Source organism: Pelophylax lessonae (genome assembly GCF_965119305.1).
Source record: "Pelophylax lessonae genome assembly, chromosome: 5".
Lineage (NCBI taxonomy): Eukaryota > Metazoa > Chordata > Amphibia > Anura > Ranidae > Pelophylax > Pelophylax lessonae.
Genome location: NC_138772.1, coordinates 57893558 through 57912951, shown reverse-complemented (window position 1 = coordinate 57912951; position 19394 = coordinate 57893558). Strand labels below are relative to the sequence as shown.

Here is a 19394-nt window from a genome sequence, read left to right as displayed (position 1 = left end):
TCACGCTGATGGGCAAATTTTATGCTAAGGGACACGCTGATGGGCACATTTTATGTTAGGGGGCACGTTTTACACATTTTATGTTAGGGGGCACTCTAATGGGCAAATTTTATATTAAGAGCAACGTTGATGGACACGTTTTATTTTGCCCATCAGAGTGCCCCCTAACATAAAATATGCCCATCAGAGTGCCCCCTAACAAAAAATTTGTAAAATGTGCCCATCAGAGTGCCCCCTAACAAAATGTGCCCATCAGAGTGCCCCTTATTTTATGTTAAGGGTCACGCTGATGGACACATTTTATGTTAAGGGGCACTCTAATGGGCATATTTTATGTTAAGAGCAACGCTGATGGACATGTTTTGTTTTGCCCATCTTTCTGAGTCATAGCACAGACTTCAGATTCGGACCTCAGCCCAAAGAAAATTTTGGCGACCGGACCTCCTTGAATTTTAATTCATTACCCCTGCCTTAGAACTACCAACAAGTATGTAGTACAAGGACCTGCCTGGTTGCATACAAATGAATTGGATGGAGTAGGTAGATTCTCATATGCAGTGTTAATTTGGCAGCAAATTTCGATTTATTTTTAGGCTATTTTGACTAAAATGCTATTTTAGTTTTAGTCATATTTCAGCCCCTGTTCACACTATAGCGATGACAGACATCGCATGTAATTTGGAGCGCACTGCTCTGAAAATCACATGCGATGTCTGTGCTGGCCTGGCCCGACCTTGGCACCCGCTGAAGACAGATTGCCAGGTTGTGTCAGATTGTCCGCTGCAATATCGCAGTCCTGCTATAAGTCGCTGATTGCCACCATAACTAGTAAAAAAATGAAATTAAATAAAAATTCCAGTATATATCCCACAGTTTGTAGACGCTGTAACTTTTTCACAAACCAATCAATATACGCTTATTTGGATTTTTTTTTAACAAAAAATTGGCCTAACTTTAATAAAGAAATCTGATTTTTTTTTTATTATTATTATTGGATGTTTTATAGCAAAAAAAAGTGATTTTTTTTTTTTTTCAAAATTGGTGTTTTCTTGTTTATAGCGCAAAAAAAAACAAAACAGAGGCAATCAAATACCACCATAAGAAAGCTCTATTTATGGGGGAAAGAATTAAATGTAATTTGTGTTCAGAGTTTTATGACTGCACAATTGTCAAAGTACCACAGTGCCGTATTGCAAAATCTTCCAGAGGACAAGTGGTTAAGGTTGGTTTTAAACATATTGCATGGTCATATTGTACTGTGTATGGTGACCACTAGACTGCTAAGCCATGCTGAGACTTGCAGTGTGACCCCAGCCAGCTCCTGGGTACACAATAGAAGATCTGCACTGTGGTTGCACTGGAACAGTTTGAGGACATGCTGAGACTCGTAGTGAAAACTTGAGAACTGTCACCAGGTAATGACATCCTGGACAATGCGACATCCACATGACAGCGGCATTGGCAGCTTGGCATGCTGCACGTGACCTGCCCGGGGTCTGATAGGGAGCTCTGGCCAATCAGAGCCGCAGCATGTGAGCTGTGAGTCAGGGGGCGGGACTGGGGAGGAAGCTCGGCCTTCCGGAAGTGGATACAATCCGATACAAAGTATCAGCAGAGATCTCCTCTGAGAGCCATGGAGGAGCAGAGTACCCGGATCTTCATCATCTTCTTCCTCAGCCTGGCCGGAGTGTACGGGAGCCAGACCACTGCACCGGTCCCACAGCCCCTCAGCACACGTAAGACCTTCATTACTGGGAGCTGTGTACTGGGCATTACTGGGAGCTGTGTACTGGGCATTACTGGGAGCTGTGTAATGGGCATTACTGGGAGCTGTGTAATGGGCATTACTGGGAGCTCTTTACTGGGCATTACTGGACTGCAGCTGTGTACCGGGGGCATTACTGGGGGCTCTGTACTGGGCATAGCTGGGGGCTGTGTACTGGGCATTACTGGGGAAGCCCCTGTAGTACTGGGCATTACTGGGGAAGCCCCTGTAGTACTGGGCATTACTGGGGAAGCCCCTGTAGTACTGGGCATTACTGGGGAAGCCTCTTTATACTGGGCATTACTGGGGAAAGCTCTGTACTGGGCATTACTGGGGAAAGCTCTGTACTGGGCATTACTGGGGAAAGCTCTGTACTGGGCATTACTGGGGAAAGCTCTGTACTGGGCATTACTGGGGAAAGCTCTGTACTGGGCATTACTGGGGAAAGCTCTGTACTGGGCATTACTGGGGAAAGCTCTGTACTGGGCATTACTGGGGAAGGCTCTGTACTGGGCATTACTGGGGAAGGCTCTGTACACTGGGCATTAGTGGGGAAGGCTCTGTACACTGGGCATTAGTGGGGAAGGCTCTGTACACTGGGCATTAGTGGGGAAGGCTCTGTACACTGGGCATTAGTGGGGAAGGCTCTGTACACTGGGCATTACTGGGGAAGGCTCTGTACTGGGCATTACTGGGGAAGGCTCTGTACACTGGGCATTACTGGGGAAGGCTCTGTACACTGGGCATTACTGGGGAAGGCTCTGTACACTGGGCATTACTGGGGAAGGCTCTGTACACTGGGCATTACTGGGGAAGGCTCTGTACACTGGGCATTACTGGGGAAGGCTCTGTACACTGGGCATTACTGGGGAAGGCTCTGTACACTGGGCATTACTGGGGAAGGCTCTGTACACTGGGCATTACTGGGGAAGGCTCTGTACACTGGGCATTAGTGGGGAAGGCTCTGTACACTGGGCATTAGTGGGGAAGGCTCTGTACACTGGGCATTAGTGGGGAAGGCTCTGTACACTGGGCATTACTGGGGAAGGCTCTGTACACTGGGCATTACTGGGGAAGGCTCTGTACACTGGGCATTACTGGGGAAGGCTCTGTACACTGGGCATTACTGGGGAAGGCTCTGTATACTGGGCATTACTGGGGAAGGCTCTGTATACTGGGCATTACTGGGGAAGGCTCTGTATACTGGGCAATACCGGGGAAGGCTCTGTATACTGGGCAATACCGGGGAAGCCTCTGTATACTGGGCAATACCGGGGAAGCCTCTGTATACTGGGCAATACCGGGGAAGCCTCTGTATACTGGGCAATACCGGGGAAGCCTCTGTATACTGGGCAATACCGGGGAAGCCTCTGTATACTGGGCAATACTGGGGAAGCCTCTGTATACTGGGCAATACCGGGGAAGCCTCTGTATACTGGGCAATACCGGGGAAGCCTCTGTATACTGGGCATTACTGGGGAAGCCTCTGTATACTGGGCATTACTGGGGAAGCCTCTGTATACTGGGCATTACTGGGGAAGCCTCTGTATACTGGGCATTACTGGGGAAGCCTCTGTATACTGGGCATTACTGGGGAAGCCCCTGTAGTACTGGGCATTACTGGGGAAGCCCCTGTAGTACTGGGCATTACTGGGGAAGCCCCTGTAGTACTGGGCATTACTGGGGAAGCCTCTGTATACTGGGCATTACTGGGGAAGCCTCTGTATACTGGGCATTACTGGGGAAGCCTCTGTATACTGGGCATTACTGGGGAAGCCTCTGTATACTGGGCATTACTGGGGAAGCCTCTGTATACTTGGCATTACTGGGGAAGCCCCTGTAGTACTGGGCATTACTGGGGAAGCCCCTGTAGTACTGGGCATTACTGGGGAAGCCCCTGTAGTACTGGGCATTACTGGGGAAGCCCCTGTAGTACTGGGCATTACTGGGGAAGCCCCTGTAGTACTGGGCATTACTGGGGAAGCCCCTGTAGTACTGGGCATTACTGGGGAAGGCTCTGTACTGGGCATTACTGGGGAAGCCTCTGTATACTGGGCATTACTGGGGAAGGCTCTGTAGTACTGGGCATTACTGGGAGCTCACCTTTTTATGTTCTCCCCTCACTTCTGCACTACTGCAGTGACTGCACTGCAGTAATGATTAAAAATGATTGCAGCAGTGAGTGGCACACTACTGCAGCAGAAGTCCACTGACTCCAATCCACTGTCTAGCTTTTTTTTCTAGCAGTTTTGCATTGAATGCAGTGCAGCGCAGTCAGTGCAAAACTGCTAGAAAAAAAAAGCTAGACAGTGGAATGGATTGGAGTAGACACCAGTACTATACTACTTAAGTAGAATAATATTATAGTGCCGAAAGCATAACATTTCAGCATGTTCACCAGTTAAACGGCTTCTGTTTTTTTCATAAATTGCTGCCACTTCACTAAAAAAAACGCTCACTTGGTACCGACGAGGGAGGAGAAGAAAGGTATCTTGTAGCATGAGAAGCAAGTCTTTTGTAGCGTGCCTCATTTTCTTTCCACCCCTGAAGAGGATCACCACTTCTGTCAATTACTGGTTCCTTCAAATAGAGATAAGTTCATCATCCAGGCTCATTATTGCCGATTCAGAAGAATCCTCCACATGAGGCCCCAATAAAACACTGAACATGGCATCTATTCAACCACGATTACGTTTCTCTTCTGTCCATTGTCTTTTTGGACATTTTTTTCTTTTTTTGAAGCATCCTGCGCTTCCACATTAGAAATCTGCTCTTCTTGACTTTTCTTTTCGGCAGGAACCTCCTGCACCTCCTGTTGAATATCTTCTGTCAGCCATTGTTTTGCCTTGGCCAATACATCATCAGAAGAGAAAGGATGGTTCTTGTATCGAGCATCCAAAAGACATGCAAGCACAACAGTTTTATTCTCTTCATACTTCTCAAAATGTTTGGCGTGGCTGTCCCTCATGGCCTGCCTACATCTTTTATTGCCTCGTGTGTTGGGTCCTTCATTCTGTTGAAGAAGCATCTTCAGGACTCTCACACATGAGATGACACAGATGACTCGTAATGACTCACCTCTAGTGTCACTTCCTCTATAGGGAGGAGGGTCTCAATGACATTGGCTAATATGTCCCACTGATCAGCTGTAGGACAAGAATATTCACCTTAATATATGGTAAGAGCTCGCTTCTGCTCCAGCATTCTTTGCAGCATGTGAAGTGTTGAGTTCCGTCATGTTGGAACAGCGTTAATCAAGTTGTTTTGGGATAGACCAAGGTTTTCCTGAATGCACCTCATGCCTCGTACACACGCATCGATTATTGGCCGTGAATTTTCGGCCAACGTCCGATCGGCCGATTTTCGGCTTGTTAGTATGATGCTTTCGACAACCGACTCCGACTTTTCAGCCGAATAAAATCTGGTGTGCAGGCTATAAAATTTTTGTTGGCCGTCAACACAACGGCCGATTTTCGGTCAGTCAGTACAGATTTCGGCAGACAAAAATCTGATGAGCAAGACCGGGCATGCTCAGAGAAGAAAAAACACACAAAGTAAACCAGCACATTACTTCTGAAGTAGATTTTTGTTGGCCGAGAAAATTCGTGTGCAGTCTAGGCACATTCCAACCAACAAAACACAACTTGGACAAAAGACGGCGATCATCGTTGCGTGTGTACGAGGCATCAGTCACTGCTTGGCAAGAATTGAATGGTGGAAATGGCCTGCGCACCTCTTCAGCATGCTAATTATGTCAAGCAAAGCTCTCTGATTTGACAGACCATCATTTTACCACAAGTTGGAGGGTGTGTGCCATGCAACTGAGGTCTGACGCTTCAGCAAGTCTCATTCCTTTCACCATGTTCGCTCCGCTGTCTCGAAGCACAAGCATCACTCAGTCTTTGGTGATTCCCCCATTCTTCTAGCATGCCTAGAAACATTTCTCTAATGTAGACCAAAAAAGAGTACCGTGATAACCATGCCATCATCCCCATGAAACTAATGTACTCCCCAGTGTGGGATCCTTGCATCACTTTTGTATTCAACACCAAATGCCTTCTTGTCCATCCGCTGTCAATGAAGTGGCATGTAAGACTCATTAGTGATTCTGTATGTCGTGAATGAGAGTGAGTTGCCAGCATTCTCTGGTTTCAGCATAGTCTTTACTTTCTCCAAGACCTTTTTGGTGAATCTTTCCCAGGATTTTGGTTCAATAATACTTGTGTGTACCTTGGCTCAAGTATGGACATCAACCGTGTAAATCCAGAGTCAGACACTATTGTAAATGGCTGGTTATCAGTGACCATCTCTGTGATTACTCTGTCCAGCAGTTGGAATCTTCCATCCGATTTTTAGCCACCTGTTTTTTCTTTTTTTCTCTGAAAAATATCTGTTATTGTTGCCTGCGATATCGATGTTTCACCTTGTGATTCATTTTGTTTTTCCTGTGCTGCATGATAGAATTCAACATGATAAACTCTTAGAGCCGGTTCACATAGGCGCGACCCGACTTGCAGGGGCGACCTGTGAAATCGCGGTGCGCAGCTCGCACCGCGACCTCGGAGCGGCATGCACGGACTTCATATCATTGAAGTCAATGCAGGTCGCTCCAGGTCGCCCCAAAGTAGCTCAGGACCCTTTTTCGAAGTCGGAGCGACTTGTGTCGCTCCTATTAGAACGGGTCCTGTGTTAAATCTTTGGCAGGCGACCCGCTGCGACTTGTCAGGCGACCAGGTCGCCTGACAAGTCGCCCCAGTGTGAACCTGCTCTTAGATGGACCCAAAGATTGACGTATTTTTGGTTTTTGCAGTTATTGATCCCATGCTTACATTGTTTGTGCACATGTTGCACACTGCTGCTGCTTTTAATGAAGATGAGAAATAGTCCACACTTTTAATTTTCTATCTGCATCCATCTCCATTTAAAATTTGAAAGACATTACTGAAATTGAATATAGGCTTAAAAAGAACTGGCTGGCTGGCACCCTGTGGTGGGTGGCTTGCTGGCTGGCTGGTACAGACCCAGGGCCGGTGGGTGGCCGGCTGGTACAGACCTGTGGGTGGGGGGGCTGGCTGGCACTGGGCAGCTGTGGGTGTATGTATGGCGGCTGTGTTAAACACACAGTGTGCACTGTACACTCACTGTCCTGAGACTCCCAGACTCCAGACGAGGCTGAGAGTGGCTACCTAAGAAGGTAAAAGCTGTCCCAGTGCGCGAAGGCGAGTGGCGCAACATACGCAATGACGTCACGACAATATCGGTAACCTCCTGGGCCGATTCCGATCTATCAGGGAAAGTGCATATCGGCCCCCGATATATCGGCCTTGCCGATAATCGGTCAATCCCTACAACAGAGTGCATGAGCAACATGGGAAATATCGTTTCATAACATCTAGGGTGCCAAGGTTCGCCATCACTGCTCTAATGCCTCTATTTAAAAAAAAAAAAAAAAATGTTTGGCGGTTCTAAGAAATTTTCTAGCAAAAATTACTGATTATTGCATGTAAACAAAAAGTGACATATGCACCGGCCCCTTCAAGCAAACCCCCCTCGGTCCCTCTTTCTGACAGCTAGTGTGCTATCTTCCCCCACTACCCCCCGCTAGCTGCCACAATCTTGAGGGAAAAAAAAAAAAGTGGCTGCATGGGGCTCTGTCTGCCTGGCCTTGTCATTGATTCAGTGTTCTCCATGAACTACCAGGGCACTGTTAAGCGAGCGCTCTAGGTAGTTCGGTGAGCTTCCTTTTTGGGGTGAAAGTCTGGATTCACACTTAAGCTAATTTGGATGTGGGTTTCTCCACATCCAATTGGTTTGACTGGCTCTCCATGGAGCTGGTTCACACACCTCCAGGGTGGCCACAGTCCACATTTGGAAAAGGTCCTGTGCGTCTTTTGGCACTGAATCGGGTGCAATTTAAGGCAGAAATTCGGACCTGTTTTTGTGAACCGGGACATACTGGACCCCCCTGTTGTGAGCCTTGAACCCAGCCCTACTGCCTGCCCATATCGGAGGCAGCTACACAGACAGTTTGCAGGACCATGTCATTACATCCACAATCTGCTGACTGTGGGTGCAATGCTTTAAAGCAGGCATGTCCAACCTGCGGCCGGGAACCGCAGGCAATGCGACCCACTGCCCCCTGACAAGTTTTTATTTTTTGCTGGGGAGGAAGGAAGTTAAGTCGGGGGCATGGCCACAGAGGCAGCCTCGGAGGGGATCATCCCCTAGTTGTGTTAAATTAGTGCTGGGGGGGAGGGGGGCGTGGCAGCACGAGAAGGGTGCGGCGGTGTTTTATCACTTATATACCTTAACTAATAGTATCTATTTTATATGCGGCCCGAGAAAATTTCTCTACACTCAATGTGGCCCAGAGAAGCCAAAAGGTTGGACACCCATGCTTTAAAGGGTCCTAAAAAAAAATAAAAAAGCATTTATTATCTCAAATGTCCAAGCACTGGATGAGTCTAAACACGTTGCACGTGATTACAAGCCTTAAATGTGTTTACTGCCAAAAGATCGCTGTTGTTTGTGTCTTTTTTTTTTTTTTTTTTTTTTTTTTTTTCCTTTTTTTCTCTCTGTATCAAATCACAACTCCAGGTAGAATACTGCATTCTGCTTCCATTGCACAGTCATGTGTAAGGTGTGTTTCCTCCATGCAATGCAGTGATATCTGCCTGGGGAAAATAATAGTTTATAACTCTGGGACTGAAATGATGGAGATCAGTGGAGAATTCACTTGTGATTGGCTACTGACTTACAGTACTAAAATCAGGCGCACATTTTACAGATTGAAAGCAAAGATTTAGTCTGAGATTCTCCATATTCTGCAGGTGAACTGCAAACTGCCACAAAATAAATAAGTGGCCATTGAAAGCTTTGAGAGCCCGGGTAAACCTCAGCTGCCTGGTGTGCTGCTTTAAAGTGGAAGTAATCTCCCATACATGACTTTTAATAAATAATAAAAATTACCTATAGGTACTGTAAATATCTCCTAAACGTGCACCACTTAGGAGATAATTACTGTACATACAGCCAGTGACATCACCTGGGCCGTTAGTTCAGAGTCCTGCACTGTAAACGGTGGCTCCCGCACGCATGTGCACGAGTGATGTCATCGCAGCTTTGCCCACTTACACAGCGGGAGTCCAGGAACCCGGAAGGAAGATCGGGTGAAGATAGAAACCGTGTTGTCGTGTCAGCTCGCCCCTGGAAGGGCTTTGTTCTAAGGTAAGTTTCACATAATGGGCTAGTATGCGAAGGCTTGAAGGTTAAAATAAAGATCGTCGTCGGTATACTACCGCTGTAACCTGTGTGCATCACAAAAGGCAAACCTTTCTTCTTTAGTTTTGGATAGAGGGATTACCTTTTCAGCTTTTTTAACGTTTTGAAGAAAGTGTTTTCTATCAGAAAATTTTGTAAATAAGTAATTTTTTCTCCTTCGCTGATGGGCATTGATGAGTCGTCACTGATGTAGTAGCACTGATGGGGTGGCACAGATTGGCATCACTGCTGGGCAATGTTGAGGCTGCACTCAAAATCCAGGGCACCAATGATCAGTGCCCTGATTACCTTTACAGGTCTCCCATGCAAGGAGATGCCGCCGATTGGCTCTCCTCACCTCACACTATGTGCCAATTAATGGCACTTCCGTGTTTACATGTGATTGGCTGTGATTGGACACAGCTGATCACGTGGGTAAAGAGCTGCGTCATCGCCGCTCGGATGTTTGGACCACACTTGTGAGGCGTTGCCACAAACATTAGAGTGAGAATAATAACTCTAGCATTAAACCTCCTCTGTAACTCTAAACTGGTATCCTGTAAAAAATTTTAAAGCTTCGCCTATAGAGATTAAGTACTGTAGTTTTTGCGCAGTTCCAAAACATGCCATGTTTGGTATCTATTTATTCAACGTAACATCTTTTATATTTGCGAAGGGGTTAATAAAAGTTGTTTTGGTAATGCACCACTATGGTTTTTGCAGTTTTGCTTCTCTCTAGTTTTTCCGTTTTAGATTGAGTGGAAACGCGTTGCAGCCTTGGTGTAAATCCAGTCTGCGCAGGCCTTAAATATTCCTAAATGCACTTAAAAAAGGCCAGTCGGTGTGGCTGGCATTGACCATATTCAGGAATTTATTAACTGTGTAAGGCCCCTTTCACACATTGGAGTCCGTCGGCAGACTCCGTTTTTCTCAGCGGGAATCGATCTGCCGATTCCCCCACTGAGCAGGCGGATGGCAGCTCTGTCTCCGCGCTGTGCAGAGATGGAGCTGTCGGGTCCCCGCTGTTCTCTATAGGGTAATCGGATGAGAACGGACCGCCTGTGCATTCTCATCCTAACCGATCCGCTGGACGGATGGAAAATAGGGTTTCCATCCGCCCAGATTTATCGGATCGGATGTCAGCAGACATGTCTCCATAGAGATGCATGGGGCATCCGTTCAGATCCGCTTGAAAAACTGACCGCTAGTGTAAAAGGGGCCTAAAAGATTTGAAATCTTCAGGCGTGTTCGTCTTGTATTGTATTATATCCCTCATTCAACCCCCGCCACTACAGACGAGGTTGCTAAACTACTTGCTAACGTTCACTTAACCATCTGCCCTCTGGATCCTGTTCCCTCAAAAATGCTACGTTCACCTTCTGGCCCTATTCTACGCCGTCTAACCCACATCTTCAATCTCTCCCTCTCTTCGCATCTTCCCCAACTCTCTAAAACATGCACTAGTCAGCCCCATACTTAAAAAGCCCTCACTGGACCCAACTGATCTGAACAACCTACGCCCTATTTCCTTGCTCCCTTTTTCATCCAAACTCCTCGAACGTCTAGTCTACAACCGACTGTGCAACCACCTTGCCGAGAATAGCCTCCTTGATCCCCTTCAGTCTGGATTTCGGCCTCAACACTTCACTGAAACTGCTCTCCAAAAACTGACAAACGATCTACTAACGGCCAAAACCAATGGACACTATTCTGTATTCCTACTTCTGGACCTTTCTGCTGCCTTTTGATACGGTTGACCATCCCCTCCTCCTTAAAACTCCATCCCTACTCCGTGACTGTACTCCTTCACTGGTTATCTTCCTACCCATCCAACCGCACCTTTAGTGTTATGTACAATTCCACTTCCTCCCCTTCTCTGTTGGGGTCCCCCAAGGCTCTGTTCTTGGACCCCTCCTATTTTCAATTTACACCTCCTCCCTGGGTCAGCTGATAGCCTCCCACGGCTTCCAATACCATCTCTACGCTGACGATACCCAAATCTATCTATCCACCCCTCAGCTCTCTCCCTCAGTCTCCTCACGTATCACTAATTTACTATCAGATATATCAGTCTGGATGTCTCACCACTTCCTCAAACTCAATCCCTCCAAAACCAAGCTTAGAATTTTTCCTCCACCACGTGCCCCTTCCCCTGATTTCTCAGTCAATATCGATGGCATTACTATCAGCCCATCCCCGCATGCCAAGGTCTTAGGTGTTGTCCTGGACTCTGAACTCTCCTTCAAGCCCCACATCCACTCGCTGTCCAAATCTTGCCGCCTCAGCCTCCGTAACATCTCCAAAATACGCCCCTTTCTAACCAAAGACACAACAAAACTCCTAGTTCACTCCCTGGTCATCTCACGCCTCGACTACTGCAATTCCCTTCTCATTGGCTTACCTCTACACAGGCTATCCGCCCTTCAATCCATCATGAATGCTGCCGCCAGACTCCTCCATCTTACCAATCACTCAGTGTCCGCCGCTCCTCTCTGTCAAGCCCTCCACTGGCTTCCGCTCACCCAACAAATTAAATTCAAAATACTTACAACATCTTACAAAGCAATCCACAGCTTAGCCCCTAGCTACATCACCAGCCTCGTCTCAAAATACCAACCTAATCGCTCTCTTCGTTCCTCTCAAAACCTCCTGCTTTCTAGCTCCCTCGTCACCTCCTCCCATGCTTGCCTCCAGGACTTTTCCAGAGCCTCTCCAATCCTATGGAACTCCTTACCCTTATCTGTCCAATTATCTCCTACTCTATTAGCTTTTAGTTGATCTCTGAAAACCCTACTTTTCAGAGAAGCCTATCCTACCAACACCTAGCAAATATACCTCCATTTTCTCCATAAACCCATCCCCCACGGTTATTGCCTTTTGTTTCACTTGACCCTCCCTTCTAGATTGTAAGCTCTAACGATCAGGGCCCTCTAGTTCCTCCTGGTTTGAATTGTATTGTAACTGTATTGTCTTCCCTCACATTGTAAAGCGCTGCGCAAACTGTTGGCGCTATATATAAATCCTGTATAATAATAACGTATAATAATAATATCCATCTCTAACCAGGCCAGCAATCTTTATTACCCATTGAAGCGAGCAGTCGCATGAGCTGAATTAGCCTTCGTACCAGTGCAGACGGTAACACCGAGGTTATTAAAGGTGATTATTCATCTGAAACATTCAGCTGTGGCCCCGGCAGTTCTATCGGGGATAAAATAAAGACAGTGGAGTTAAATTTTTTTTTTTTTTTTTTTGTTTAATGATTTTAAAATCCAACTATGCTTTAAACTTTAGAATAAGGTGCTGCCTAAAGTCAATGTTATGCTTCACTAGTTTTATTTCTCATTCCCTTCACAATAATTTTTATCTTGACTTGCTGATCCAAATCAAGAATCGGCGCTCATTGGTAACATTTGCAAGGTGCACCACGCTGGCTGATTGTTTCATCTTAACCACTTAAGCCCCGGAGGATTTGGCTGCTAAAGGACCAGGGGTTTTTTTGCGATTTTTTTTTTTTTACTGCGTGACTTTAACGGACAATTGCGCGGTCGTGCGACGCTGTACCTAAACGAATTTGACGTCCTTTTTTTCCCACAAACAGAGCTTTCTTTTGGTGGTATTTGATCACCTGTGCGATTTTTTGATCACGCGCTATAAACAAAAAAAGAGCGTAAATTTTGCAAAAATAACAATATTTTTCACATTTTTTTTATATGAAATTCCCCAAAAAAAAAAGTAAAAATCAAAATTTTTTAACATTTTTCGGCCAATTTGTTTTATGCTACCTATGTTTGGTAAAAAAAATCGCAAAAAGCGTATTTTGATTGGTTTGCGCAAAAGTTATCGCGTTTACTAACAAAGAGAAAGATTTTTGTCATTTTTGGTGTTTTTTTTTTTAACGCGTAATGGCGGCGATCTGCGATTTTTTTTTTTTCGGTACTGCGACATTGCGGCGGACAGATCGGACCCTTGACTGACATTTTTGACACTTTTGGGGGTACCAGTGACCAGTGTTCCCTTTAAGGTGCGCGCGTGCGCGGACGCGCAGTGGAAATTACGTCCCGCGCAAGCACCTAGTTAGACGGCGCAGCCGCAGACGGAGCGGCCAGGGAGCAGAGCGTGCACCCCGAGAGCACGCCCATCGTGTGACAATAGCGAATGAAAATTCGCTATTGTCATACGGGTCCTCCTCCTGGCCAATCAGGGAGCGGGTCCTCCCGCTTCCTGATTGGCCGAAAGGCCAACTTCATGCCATTGGCCGAGGAGGAGGCGCCGGGACTCGGGAGGATGGAGACGCGGGAAGCTGGAAGCCGGGGACTGAAGACAGAGTGCCGTGACCGTCCGTGAGGTAAGTGCACGGGGTCGCGGGGGGGCATTGCTGTGGCACTCTGCAATTTATTGGGGGCATTGCTGTGGCACTCTGCAATGTATTGGGGGCAATGCTGTGGCACTCTGCATTTTATTGGGGGCATTGCTGTGGCACTCTGCAATGTATTGGGGGCATTGCTGTGGCACTCTGCAGTTTATTGGGGGCATTGCTGTGGCACTCTGCAGTTTATTGGGGGCATTGCTGTGGCACTCTGCAATTTATTGGGGGCATTGCTGTGGCACTCTGCAGTTTATTGGGGGCATTGCTGTGGCACTCTGCAATGTATTGGGGGCAATGCTGTGGCACTCTGCAATTTATTGGGGGCATTGCTGTGGCACTCTGCAGTTTATTGGGGGCAATGCTGTGGCACTCTGCAGTTTATTGGGGGCATTGCTGTGGCACTCTGCAATTTATTGGGGGCATTGCTGTGGCACTCTGCAGTTTATTGGGGGCAATGCTGTGGCACTCTGCATTTTATTGGGGGCAATGCTGTGGCACTCTGCATTTTATTGGGGGCATTGCTGTGGCACTCTGCAATTTATTGGGGGCAATGCTGTGGCACTCTGCAATTTATTGGGGGCATTGCTGTGGCACTCTGCAATTTATTGGGGGCATTGCTGTGGCACTCTGCATTTTATTGGGGGCATTGCTGTGGCACTCTGCAATTTATTGGGGGCATTGCTGTGGCACTCTGCAGTTTATTGGGGGCATTGCTGTGGCACTCTGCATTTTATTGGGGGCATTGCTGTGACACTCTGCAATTTATTGGGGGCATTGCTGTGGCACTCTGCAGTTTATTGGGGGCATTGCTGTGGCACTCTGCAGTTTATTGGGGGCATTGCTGTGACACTCTGCAATTTATTGGGGGCATTGCTGTGGCACTCTGCAGTTTATTGGGGGCATTGCTGTGGCACTCTGCAATGTATTGGGGGCATTGCTGTGGCACTCTGCAATGTATTGGGGGCATTGCTGTGGCACTCTGCAGTTTATTGGGGGCATTGCTGTGACACTCTGCAATTTATTGGGGGCATTGCTGTGACACTCTGCAATTTATTGGGGGCATTGCTGTGACACTCTGCAATTTATTGGGGGCATTGCTGTGACACTCTGCAATTTATTGGGGGCATTGCTGTGGCACTCTGCAGTTTATTGGGGGCATTGCTGTGGCACTCTGCAGTTGATTGGGGCAAGCTGGTCACTCTGCATTGACGTCCCCCCCCCCCCCCCCATTGCTCAATCTAAAGGTTTGCGCTCAGAAATTTTTTTATTTGCTCAGCACAGTAAAAAATTAGAGGGAACATTGCCAGTGACATTACTGCAGTAATCAGTGCTATACATATGCACTGTTACTGCAAAAATGACACTGGCAGGGAAGGGGTTAACTTTATTGGACAGGGAGGGGTTAAGTGTGTCCTAGGGGCGTGCTTTCTACTGTGTAGGGACATTCCTATTGGTGTAAAAGCAAAGATCAACCGTTCTACATAGTAGAACGGTCAGATCTTCACTTTTACACAGGGAGAACTGACAGGCAGCTTGTTTACACAAGCTGCTCTGTCTTTCTCCCTTCACAGGAGCGATCGCAGTGTGACTGGCGGACATCGAGTCCGCCGGTCACACGCACTGACTTGCCTGTGAACGAGCCGCGGCGAGCCTGTGAACGATAGGCTCGCGAGTCAGTGACAGGCGAGTGACGTACCGATACGTCACTCTGCCTGGCCGGGGCTGACCGCCGCAGTATATAGTCGTGCGGCGGTCGGCAACCGGTTAAAGATTCTAAAAATAGAGGGTGGGCCGCTCCTTATATGCGATTATACACCCCAAATGTACACTTTTTATATTGGCCATATACTCTTCAATAAATTAGGTAAATTTAGATAAATAGATCAAATAATCTATCTATAGTTGACAGCCTATTTCTATTGACATGTCACACAGGGGGAAGTATATTTCGATAAATAGTTAAAGTGGTTGTAAACCCTAAAGGGCCATACGCACTATACAATTTTCTTTAGATTTTTTTCCTTCAGACCTACCAAAACCATATAATATGAGGTCAGACCTAAACACTTTCAATTTGTAAGCAATCAGACAGGCCCTTGCACTACATAGAAATGGTAAATCTAAAGGAAACCTGACAACAAAAGTTGTATAGTGTGTATCCAGCTTTAGGCTCCATTCACACCAGAGCGTATCGTTTTTAAGCAGGTGTTTGGAGGCAGGCATTGATATCTAACAAAAACGCTTGTAATCTGCCAAAAGAGAAGCTCATGTACTTTTTTGAGCTTCAGGTTTTTTGCTTCCGACGAAAAAACGCTCAGACGTGAACAGGGCCCATTGAAATGAATGGGATTTTGCTTGTTGGCTGTTTTGAGACTTCAGAGATGAGCATTTTACGAGCTGAAAAACACTGCGGTGTGAACAGGGCCTTAGGCCCGTACACATGATCCGAACAATACAGTTTTGGAAATGATGGTTCCATAATCTAATCGTTTGTACACAGCTTTCCAGAGCTGATCATGACAGTTTATCCGATGGGACAAGTGCAAAAATTTCAAGATCGTACGATTGATTTTTGTTTAATCCGTACACTTGTCGTTCGAAAATACAATACAACACATTACATCGCTTCCGAATTTTTATTATGTCGTACGGGAATTTTTGTAAGTTTAGTAATCCTTTAACTTTCAATATGAAATTAGCATGCAAAAAAAGTGACCATTCATCCAATTTCATCGTGTGTACCAGGCCTTACATATAGCCAGTGAAGTGACTGACTTCAGGTAATACAGAGAGATGAACAAATTCTCCTGTATAAGTTGTACCTGTTTTATATGCAGTGTTTTCTTGTCTACATCACTTCACAGTTCAGAATTTATAAAGCTTGCCTAAGCATTCAGAAAGTGGGGGGGCGTGGAGCTGAAGTTTCACACTGTATATCTAAGTGGGAAGAGCCCTGAGAGCTAATTGGAGGGACGGGACCTCCCCCCTATACAGCTTACAGAGCTGAGGCTGTCAATCACTGGCTGTGTACTGGAGGTCCCTTTCCTGTTGCCATTTTTTTCTTGGTGTCAGGGAAAACTTGTCAGAAGTGACTCGTGCAGAAGAACAAAGCAGCAGACAGAAATTACACTTAATGCTCTGGATTGAGACACACTATAGTGGGATTTCCCACCATTCCCTCTGGGTTTGCCCATTTCCATTGTTGGGGCATGTGTACACCTCTGCATTGTTCTGTGAAAAGCGATATGAGTGGGAAATACTGCTGACCCCTGAATGTCTGGCTGTAAGAAAAAACAAAAAAAACAAATGGCCTTTTACAAAGGGAATACCACCACCGAATGCTACCCATTCAAGTGAATGGGACTGTGACAAAAATCCAAGCTAATTAGTAGGCACACGGTTGCGGTTTTGCCCCATTCATTTGAATGGGTGGTATTCAGCAGCAGTTTGGAGGATCATTGTTGCCACACTGCCATGCAAGGCATATGCACAACCCCATCCACCTGCCTGTACAGCCTCACAATCCTAAATTGCTGCCGTCCTTTCTGCTTTTTCAGACTTAATAAAGTAGTGGGTGTAACCAAGAGACTACTAGAGTACCAACACTACTCAAGGACTTACAAAGACATTACCAATACAAAAATGATTTATCTTAAAACATGATTTATACTTTATTTTTTACATTTACATAATATCATAAAAACATGTAGCAACAAGTCTTTTGTGTCTTATGAGGATATGAAAATAGTCATTTTTTTTTTTTTTGTTCTGCTTTTTCAGAGTTTATCTCTTTTCTCTTGTTGACCATCGAGCTGCCACCACATGTGCGTTCACGCTTGCGTGACCTCTCCCAATTGCACTTTCTCTATTGTTCATTGACCGATGCAGCTCCATATCTTCTTGACCATTGGGTTATGCTGCCCCCTACAGGAGTAGGACACTAGGCAGGAAAAAACTTTACCATGCCTATGGGGCAGTCCCTGCAGGCATATAGCCCTGCTATAGCCCTCAGTTTGTTTCTGCCTAGTTTAGGAGTAGGACCTAATTCCCTGCTGGGACTTCGGTCTTAGCTGTCTATTTTTGGGAACCTTTTTTTGTGATTAATTTCTTTTAGTTAGAGTTCCTGGATAACTACAAGCAACAGCCGGCTCGGTTTTGGACTGGATATTCTTGATCCTTAAAGAGGAAGTAAAGTCCAAAAAAAAATCCGAGAAAAAAAAAGCCCTGTAAAGAGAAAGGCATAATGAGCTAGTATGCATCGCATACTAGCTCATTATGTAGTACTTACCTTAAAACGAAGCCCCCGCCGTGCCGCCACCTCAGCGACAGGACGGCGACATGTCCTGCCGTCCCGCTTCCGGGTTCGCGTCCTCCGGCCATCTGATTGGCCGGAGGCGCGATTACATCACTCCCGCGCATGCGCGCGAGAGCCGCCGTTCACGGCACTGAGCTCTGAAGGTGGCCGTTCCCTCAGAGCGCCTGCGCCGATGACGTCATCGGCAGTTTGCGCTGTAAATATCTCCTAACGGTGCAAGTTTGGGAGATATTTATAGCACCTATAGGTAAGCCTTAATATAGGCTTACCTATAGGTAAAAGTTGGACAAGAGGGTTTACAACCTCTTTAAGGTCTCCTAGCCTGGCCAGCGAGCATGTGCAGGTTATAGTCCAGTACTAGGCCTCGCCACTCCAGAACCCCAATGGATGGGGACGAGCCCGCAAATTGACCGTCTCGCTGGGACGCGAACGACCTGGGATGCCCTTTGTCGCAGCGTACCACCTGGCTGTCAGCACCCGGGTCGGAGGTAGTCTGTTCGGATTGGCGCCCCTCTGATACTGTGGTATGCTGAGTAAGTGTCCCCCCCCAATTCTCTGACCGTCTCGGGTGGACGTAGGCCCCCCTCCATGGAATATTCGGACTTTCGGGTATCCTTCGGTTCCCCTGGCCTCTTAGGTATACCAGGCCCCCCCTTAGTTGTCTCCACCCCCCCCCCCCTTGTAGCAGGTTCCTACCTCACGCGGAGCGGTTATATTGTGGCGGTTGTGCGGGGGGGGGGGTAGCTGTCCTGGTGGGGTCTCCTTATGGGGACCCTCCAATGCTTCTTGTATGTTGACCCTAAAGACCGCATGGCACACTGTTTTGCTGTAGTCTTCTGCTCTACATTAATATAAAAAGATTTCTCATTACAATGCATGGGCGGCCATGTTTTGATAGTTCCCCATAGGAATGCATGGGGCAGCCATTATCTTGTAGTCCACGCTCGCTGGACAGCAAGGGGAGACACTAAGGCTCTAGGCATGACCCAGGTGCTTTTTTATTTCCTCGATCAGATTGTTTCTATCTTCTGTACGGAACGTTCCTGAAGCCTCCCGACTGGCTTGGTAGTAATGTTTTTGGGGTCCCTGTAGGTATTCCTCACTCGCACTGCTGCAGGCTGTGTTAGGCTGGGACTTGTAGTACTGCTGGTGTAGCGGTGCGCATCTTGTTTTTGCCTCTTTTTTAAAGTGACACTGCATCTTTTTACATTCAGTGCTAACGGAGTCCCAGGACAAAATTTCACCTACAGACCCCCCTCAGTGCGGCTGCGTGTCCCTCTGGGTCACAGCCCCTGTCTGCTTTTGCAGCAGTTTTGGAAAGCTTGGTGTCAAAAGTGGATTTAGTTTTATAAAGTGTCGCTTGCCGAAAGCGCCCTTTGCCTTCAATCCCCCTCTGTGGTATCCTCCGATTCTGAGGCAGATGTGGACGCACCTAACCTTGGTGGATCTGTGTCATCGCATTCTCATGGCGAGCAGGACATGTCCTCGTCGGCCTCCCCGCGGGAAAGCGCACTGGTGGAAGCACTTATAGTATCAGTGCGGGAAACATTAAAAATGGCGGATGAGTCTACAGCGTCTGGGACACAAGTGTCTTTTGGCACCCCCAAATCCCAGAAGACGGGCAAGGTGTTTCCCTGTCCGGACCTTTTTGACAGCATTGCCAATGAACAGTGGGGGGCGCATCA

The 19394-nt window shown here is 46.9% G+C and overlaps 1 protein-coding gene across 2 annotated transcripts in view; it reads left to right on the top strand.

Annotated features, from left to right (window-relative positions):
• The first annotated feature begins 1552 nt into the window (after positions 1–1552).
• LOC309556002 (pituitary tumor-transforming gene 1 protein-interacting protein-like) overlaps positions 1553–19394 on the top strand; it is a 129632-nt gene continuing 111790 nt past the window's right edge. Inside the window, exon 1 of one of the 2 annotated variants that reach the window (XM_082258255.1) lies at positions 1553–1736. In XM_082258255.1, the coding sequence (XP_082114381.1) occupies positions 1634–1736 (103 nt within the window). In that variant the 5' untranslated portion in view covers positions 1553–1633. The remainder of the gene's footprint in view (positions 1737–19394) is intronic. The other variant, XM_082258254.1, reaches the window with a different exon arrangement.